Source organism: Ursus maritimus, unplaced genomic scaffold (assembly GCF_017311325.1).
Source record: "Ursus maritimus isolate PB19 unplaced genomic scaffold, ASM1731132v1 scaffold_24, whole genome shotgun sequence".
Taxonomy (NCBI): Eukaryota; Metazoa; Chordata; class Mammalia; order Carnivora; family Ursidae; genus Ursus; species Ursus maritimus.
This window is the reverse complement of record NW_024424897.1, coordinates 10,347,830-10,355,814: the sequence shown is the minus strand read 5'-3', so window position 1 is coordinate 10,355,814 and position 7,985 is coordinate 10,347,830. Positions and strand designations below refer to the sequence as shown.

Genomic DNA, 7,985 nt, shown 5'->3' with positions numbered 1-7,985 from the left:
AGGCTTCATTTGGGATAATCATAGTGTTTACCCAAGGCTTTTGCATATATAAAAATGTTATTTTCTCTAATTGCATATTTTGTTCCTATAATGACGGAGTTGAATTCTAAACCGAAATGAGTAATCAATACTGAATGTCTCTGTCGTTCAAATGAAGTCTTCGCCATTTCAGATGGCATAAAATTGCTTCAAATTTGGCAAATTGCTATAAAGATGGAAATTAAAAGCTAAAGCTAAGGCGTATTTAATTTTCTTTTCTTTTTTTTTTTCAGGTTTTAACTGAAAACTGAAATCAACAAAGAGCAACAGAACTATTACTAGTAGAAAATCCACCTGGATGCCTGAAGGACAGAGGACAGAATGAGCTACTTCGGCAGCAGCTATCCGATCGTAAACGTGGACCCCAAATACCCGGGCTACCCCCCGGAGCACATCCTAGCTGAGAAGAGAAGAGCCAGAAGACGTCTTCTCCACAAAGATGGTAGCTGCAACGTGTACTTCAAGCACATTTTTGGAGAATGGGGGAGCTATGTGGTTGACATTTTCACTACTCTTGTAGATACCAAGTGGCGTCATATGTTTGTGATATTTTCTTTATCTTATATTCTCTCCTGGCTGATATTTGGCTCCATCTTTTGGCTAATTGCCTTTCATCACGGCGATCTGTTAAATGATCCGGACATCACACCTTGTGTTGACAACGTCCATTCCTTTACAGGAGCGTTTTTATTCTCCCTTGAGACCCAGACCACCATAGGTTATGGTTACCGCTGTGTCACCGAAGAATGTTCCATGGCAGTGCTCGTGGTGATCCTTCAGTCCATCCTGAGCTGCATCATAAACACCTTCATCATTGGCGCTGCCTTGGCCAAAATGGCAACTGCTCGAAAGAGAGCCCAAACCATTCGGTTTAGCTATTTTGCCCTCATCGGCATGAGAGATGGGAAGCTTTGCCTCATGTGGCGCATCGGTGATTTCCGGCCAAACCATGTGGTAGAAGGCACAGTGAGAGCCCAGCTTCTCCGCTACACAGAAGACAGCGAAGGGCGGATGACGATGGCGTTCAAAGACCTAAAGTTGGTCAATGACCAGATCATCCTTGTCACACCAGTAACCATTGTTCATGAAATTGACCACGAGAGCCCTCTGTATGCCCTTGATCGAAAAGCAGTGGCTAAAGATAACTTTGAGATTTTGGTGACATTTATCTATACTGGGGATTCCACGGGCACGTCCCACCAATCCAGAAGTTCCTACGTTCCCCGAGAAATTCTCTGGGGCCATAGGTTTAATGATGTCCTGGAAGTTAAGAGAAAGTACTACAAAGTGAACTGCTTACAGTTTGAGGGGAGCGTTGAGGTCTACGCACCGTTTTGCAGTGCCAAACAACTGGACTGGAAAGACCAGCAGCTCCACATGGACAAAGCGCCTCCAGCCCGAGGATCTGGCCCGTCAGACACTCCGGTCAGAAGAAGGTCGTTTAGTGCAGTGGCCATTGTGAGCAGATGTGAAAACCCCGAGGAGACCACCACCTCCGCCACGGACGAGTGTAAGGAAGCACCTTATCAGAAAGCTGTCTTGACTTTAAACAGAATCTCTGTAGAATCCCAAATGTAGTTCAAATTGTGATGACCAGGCCATCCCTCAATCGTTTGACTCTGTAGCCAGTCCCCTTAAGGCAAGTAGTTACAAGCAGGGCTTTTAAGGAATGGTACAGTTATGTTCGATGGTGATGGGGGAGAAGAAGAGCTGGTTCAGTCTGGTGAAAGATCATCTAAAATTTTCACAGTATCCCATGGTTTAAACTTTTGTGTGTGTGTTAGCAAATTTGGTATTAGGGAGGCTATTAAGAGCCTAATGGATTAATTTAAATTTCATCTCCTCTTATATCACACACTTGCATCTTCAATTGGAGGTGTCGTATTGGGTGATCAGGAACGAAGGGAGGATATTGGCATAAATCAAAGTAGGAAGGTAGGCAGCCAGCATGAATAACAAATTTTTACATGTATCAACATTGACAGTAGTCACCTAGAAAAACGTCATGTCTTTCTAACCAAGATACGCTAGCTAGACGTCCAGTAGATTGTCACATTGAGACGTTTAACTGAACTCACCTGGCAGGTTCGATGCTTGCCCCCCTGGTGTCTTGGTATTGGCGGAAAGAGGTAGAGACTAAGAAATAGACACGCCGCTGCTTGCTCAGGTTAATGACCAATGAGTGCTAGAAGCTGGTTTTGTTGGTTTTTGGTTTTGTTTCTAACTCCTAAGGCAGAAGAGAAGTTGACCTTATTCAGAGCAGTATTTCTCTCTCAAATGCCCTGAGGGACTGCAGCAAACGGCTTTAGATGGAAGCACAACAATAAGCCAACAGTGACTTTCTAGTTTCTCGGGCAAGGGGGCTTCCTCTGCCCACCCCCCATCTTCTCCAAAGGCAACTTGAAGAAATAGGATCGCAGAGATGGGACGAGGGAATAGAGGGCGGTGGGAACCATTCTCAGACTGCTGGGGAGAAGACCCCGTGCTGTGTCCTGAAAGACTGCAGCTGTTTGCTGGCTCCGTAAGGGGTGAAACTACTTTTTTTGAGGAGCGGGGAGACCTGGAGGGCTCAGCAAGGGGAAAGGCATTGCTTTGTGCCCAAAAGCAGTTATGTATGTTTCCAGTCTTGGTCACTTTGCAAGACATGAATGACTTGAATTCTAGATTTTCAGCAACTCTCCCATTAACTTGGAACGATCATTTAAATGGAAAATTTTGTGCAATATAATGCAGGTGATTTTTAGGCACATTATTAAACAGATAAGCTAAGTGTTATAGAATTGCTTAAATTTTAAGAAGTAAATTTGTATGCTCTATTTCTGTGTTAAAAGATGTTAATCATGATTACTTTAAGCCCAATTCCCTATGAGTAAAGTCACTTTCAGCTTTATAAATTGAACAATTATTAGCTTCACTCAGAATTATGTGTTTCTTTACTCGCTTTCTTTTTTTCTTTTTCTTTTTTTTTTTTTTTTTTTTTTTTTTTTTTACATCATTGCTGAGCTGGCAATAAGTATATGCCACAGTTTTTCCTTTGTTTATTTTATTTAAATACATGTACACACAAATCGTTTTTCCTGTTTCTGGAAAAGCTCCCCCCCCATTTAAATTAAAGCTTACAAGTAAATTGAACTGAATCATAGAGTTAGCGATTACCAATCAAAGTAAAATATGTAGGGATGCAAAGTGTTATTCTTTCGTTTTTCTTCTTTTTTCTTTTTCCATCCTCCCTTCCTTCTTTTCCCTCTTTCCTTCTTTTGACTATGAGCAATGAGGTTACTTTTTTAAATGCACATGGGCAAATCTTTTATTCCTGTTGTTTTATGAATAAGAGATTTGTTCAAGATCCCAGGTTGTAAAACTGTCCTGAAGCTTAATATCGGAGATCTAAAGAATGCAATGTTTTTTTCTGTCTTGCTTCAGAAATGCAAAACCCACTTTTAAAATTACACATGCGTTGTAGATTGGGACTTTGTAGTGGCCATTCCTCAGCTCAATTAGAGTACCACAGTCTACTGAGTAGAAATCAACCACACTACAACAAACCCAAATGCCCTTCCCCCGACTTTCTAAGTTTGTTTCACACACATCGAGTTTCATTTCACTTTGCTTTGCTTCCTGGACTCTGCCAATCCGTGATTCTGGTTTTGTTGGTATCAGAATAGAAGCGTCAATGTCCAATAATTACATTTCCCTGAGCTATGTGCTTCCACCAGCAAATCCTCTTACCCCAAGTAGAATGTAAAATCCGCGTTCCCATGTCACATTTATCTCTAATTTTCTGTTCATAGTTATAACACACTTTCACACCCCCGATGAGTTACTTAATAATAAAGATCTTAAAATCATGCAGAAATTGTGCGCATTTGCCTATATTTCAGGTTAGTGTGAACGCTTGTCGACGTGGCCAGCATGGGGTACAGGGCACCCAAAAATGAGATTGCTGCCTCACAGAATTAGAACGTAGGCAGAATTATAAAGCATTTTTATGGGTTTTTAACAGCTTGGAGAACAGCTATATCTGAATTAACAGTTGTGTTTCTGTAAGCTCTGCAAGAAGGCTCCCCGCAAAATATTTCTAGTTTCAAACGCTCAGTCCGTGATGAGAAGGAGGCCGAATATTTTTTTTTCCCCTGGTGGCAGCTATTTTTCTCCCTAAAGATGAAATTATTCAGTGGACCTAATTAGATGGGAAACACATTGTGGCATCAAGGCATTCTCCACTGTGTGCTCGCTCTGCCTGTGAACTGGGCCCTCGAAGAGGGAGGGAGCGCCAGGAGAGAGGAGGAAATGCTATTTCAGGTACCCCTGGTTCATCAAGCACCCTTGGGTGCTTTGCACACATACACTTTGTTCCCACAACAAAACAGTGGGGTGGATATTTTTAATTTCCGTATCATCAATTATCTTATTCTTTGCTTCATCCTAACTAGCCAATTCCCAAGGGGGACAACACTGTGCCATAAAAAAAATATATATATGTATACACACACACACACACACACACACACAACCAAGCCTCTCAGTCTCCCTTGCAGCTAGGGGGTGGCAGGTGGGGGGGGGTCACTTAAGTGGCATGGATCTGGCCCATGAGATGACAGCAGAGCTCTCTGGATGTGACCTTTAAGAAAGCCCCTTCCCTGGGTCTGAGTTAGCCAGCATATGCCCCTTGACTCACTACATGCATCCTTCTGCTTTATAACTCAGACTCTGTAGCTGAAGGTCCAGAGAGAGGGGCAATCGAGGATGCCCCTTACAAGGGAGGTCAGAAAAGTAGGAAAGAGGGCAGCCCCACATGGCATATCTCCGGACTTCTTCTGCATGAGTGAAAAGAAATGATTTCCCACCAAACAGCGAGTGGTAAGGAGAGAAAGGGAGGTGCCCAGTTGGGTCCAGCTTGTACTTGTACTTGACGTTGGACGGGGTTGGTCTCTGTGGAAAGCACATATTTTCTGGGGACTTGAGGAAATGCCACTATATTGTAAAACAAACACGAAAGAATTACTTTGGGCCTGGAAATCCCTCTGAGACACGGATGGCTGAGTGACCTCGATAAGAAGACTGACCAGGCCTGCTGTGGGGCTGCCCTTTATCTCCTTCCTTCCCCTCCCCCGGAATGACATCAACAGGACTTTCACTAGGGCAAGTAACCGAAACCCACGGAGACTCAGGCAAACTCAGGCAAGCAAGTACTGTGCAGCTTGGGGGGGAAAAAAAGCAAAACTCTGCTAATACTCTGCTCAGCCCCCCGGGGAGACCCAACTGCATCCACGTATTCAAGGGGACTTGAGCGACTTTGACTCGGCCAGGAGGTGTGCGAAGTCGATTCTCTAGGCCTAAATAATGAGGCACCAAATTCTACTTGGTTTAGAATATTCTATGAGTTGCATTCATTACAAGCATTGATTCTTCTGTATTGAGTGTTCTGCAAGGCATGTGTGTAAGCCCTTCTTCTTCTTTTTTTTTTTTTTCTTAAAGGAAGCTTCCACTGTGGACTCCCAGAAAGCACACCTATCCACCCTCGGGTTCCCTATAAATCACAAACCCCTCCCTCAATTCCAAAGTTGGCGTGGCCTCTCTGGCTCTCTCACTTTCATTTTTAAATAAGCAGCCTGACCTACATTCCGGAGAGAAAGAGCTTTGGGTGCCACATACAGCAGGCGAGGAGGGCTGATGACACAGACACAGAAACAGATCGATGAGGCACGAGGGAGGCGCGTGGCAAATGTCTGCAGAAGTTTCTCCGGGATAGGAGGTCTTTGAAAATGAAAGCTCGTAGCTGAGACTCCGGTCCAATGAATCTGTGGGCAGAGAGCAGCCCAGGCCTCCGTTTTCCTGAAAAGGCAAAATCAGAGTGTTGCCGGGAAACCATCACCCATCTGCCCTGTTTTGGAACTTTTCTTCAGTAAGAAAACCCTTAGGACCAAGGGGATTCGCAAGTTCCTCTTGCACGGAGCCTACTTTTCCAAAGCGACTTAGCACAGTCCTCTTAGGACTGTGTGGCTGGGTGATGACATTTGGCCGAGGGCCAGCCCCATCAGCCCCATCAGGTCACCCTGGGCTCCTTTCCTCGGGAGTGGCCACGCCTGTGGTTTGGGATCTTCTGTACAGCGTCTGGAGATTTGAGCTGACATGGCTGGGGGTTTGAAGTTCAATAGATTCTTAGTTGCTGAATGCGGAGCAGGGAAAATTTTTAAATAAACTAAGTTAAATAAACGACTGCCTTTTGCTGTTTGGTCTCATTGATTTATGCTATTTTGTAAATACTGCAAAGTGAAAGAATATTGTATCTAGTGTCGATCCAAGAAAAAAGCAGCTGGACTGAGATGAAGGATCCTCTAAAGAAAAAAGGCAACCTGAGCTGGGTAATCACTGAGCTCAGGCCCTTGATGCGAACTTTGGAACCTCTACGGGCTGCAGAGAAACAGGTTAATCATTTCAAGTTTTCAACAAGCCCAGTGGATGAAAACCCAAACAGATTAAGTCCTGCTAAATTACATGGCCAAGGAATGCTTTTTCTCTATGCTATCATTTACCGCAAGGGCCTATAAAACATCCTTAATCACTATCTAAGTAACTTGAACTTGAGACAGAGAAAGAGCCCCAAGAGGTTTAGACCCTGTGAAAACTTCTTCACAGTAAGTTATCAGAAACGGACAAATTTCCACATAACACTCATCGGTCACAGGCGCTGTGCACCATGGGTAAAGAAGGCTCTATATTTGAATTAGAAGCACATACTGGAGATCAATTATTTATCCTGCTACTTGTTGATTGTTTCTTTTTTTTTTTCTTTTTTTTAAAGATTTTATTTATTCATTCGACAGAGATAGAGACAGCCAGCGAGAGAGGGAACACAAGCAGGGGGAGTGGGAGAGGAAGAAGCAGGCTCATAGCAGAGGAGCCTGATGTGGGGCTCGATCCCATAACGCTGGGATCACGCCCTGAGCCGAAGGCAGACGCTTAACCGCTGTGCCACCCAGGCGCCCCTTGTTGATTGTTTCTGATACCCGTTTGCATGGGAAAGGGAGGCTAGATTTTGGGGAGAGGTTAAAGACTGCGCTAGCCTCTACCAGCTGCCAATTCCAGAACCAAAGACTTTTTGGACGTCAAAGAGGTATTAGTTCATTTAATCAGATTCTATTTTACGAATGAGGAAACCTCCAACATTAGAGAGGTTATCTGCCCACAGAGACACAGCCGGAGAGGCAGCAGAGGAAGAAAACAAAACCATCAATGCCCAGGGCTATTTTGAATAGAGGATGAGCAGCTCTGATGAGGCCTGGAGTGAGCTATTTTCTTTTCTTTTTTTTTTTTTAATAATAATTTTTTTTATGTTATGTTAGTCACCATACAGTACATCCCTAGTTTTTGATGTAGTGTTCCATGATTCATTACTTGCATATAACACCCAGTGCACCATGCAATACGTGCCCTCCTTAATACCCATCGCTGGCCTATCCCAATCCCCCACCCCCAGGGGGAGTGAGCTATTTTCATTCGGTAATCATGAAAGGGAAAAGCCATCATTTCAAGACCCTTTGTCAAATAAAAGCTCATTATTTTCAAAAGTGTTTCTTCTGAACTGAACTGTTAATTGGTCATTGATTATTTAGGGAGACTGGAGAGTGAGCAAGGAAAAAAAAATGTGGGACACAGCCCGTAAGAGCCAGGATGAGTGAGGATAATCTTCTCCAAGATGTAAACAAAAATGATTGCCTTAAAAAAGGCTCCCCGCCACCCCCTTTCCAGGGCAGTGGGAATGCACAGTGGGGCCTGCGGCCCCCGTGCACTAAGCCACTGTCACCAGGCTTTTCCCTGGGAAGCAGGAACCTTTAGTCCTCTGGCAGGGCTGGCCTTAGGAAATAAACAAACACAACGTGGAGTGGGATTTTTCATCCATTAAAGGGACACTGTGGTGTTTGAGGCGGGACCTACAAGGAAAG

At 44.1% G+C, this 7,985-nt stretch overlaps 1 protein-coding gene across 1 annotated transcript; it reads left to right on the top strand.

The window, feature by feature from the left end:
* Nucleotides 1–258: 258 nt before the first annotated feature.
* KCNJ16 (potassium inwardly rectifying channel subfamily J member 16) lies at nucleotides 259–6,736 on the top strand. Its single transcript, XM_008693691.2, has one exon. It carries the CDS (start codon nucleotides 361–363, stop codon nucleotides 1,615–1,617), a length of 1,257 nt encoding a protein of 418 aa, XP_008691913.1. The 5' UTR covers nucleotides 259–360; the 3' UTR covers nucleotides 1,618–6,736.
* The last annotated feature ends 1,249 nt before the right edge of the window (nucleotides 6,737–7,985 follow it).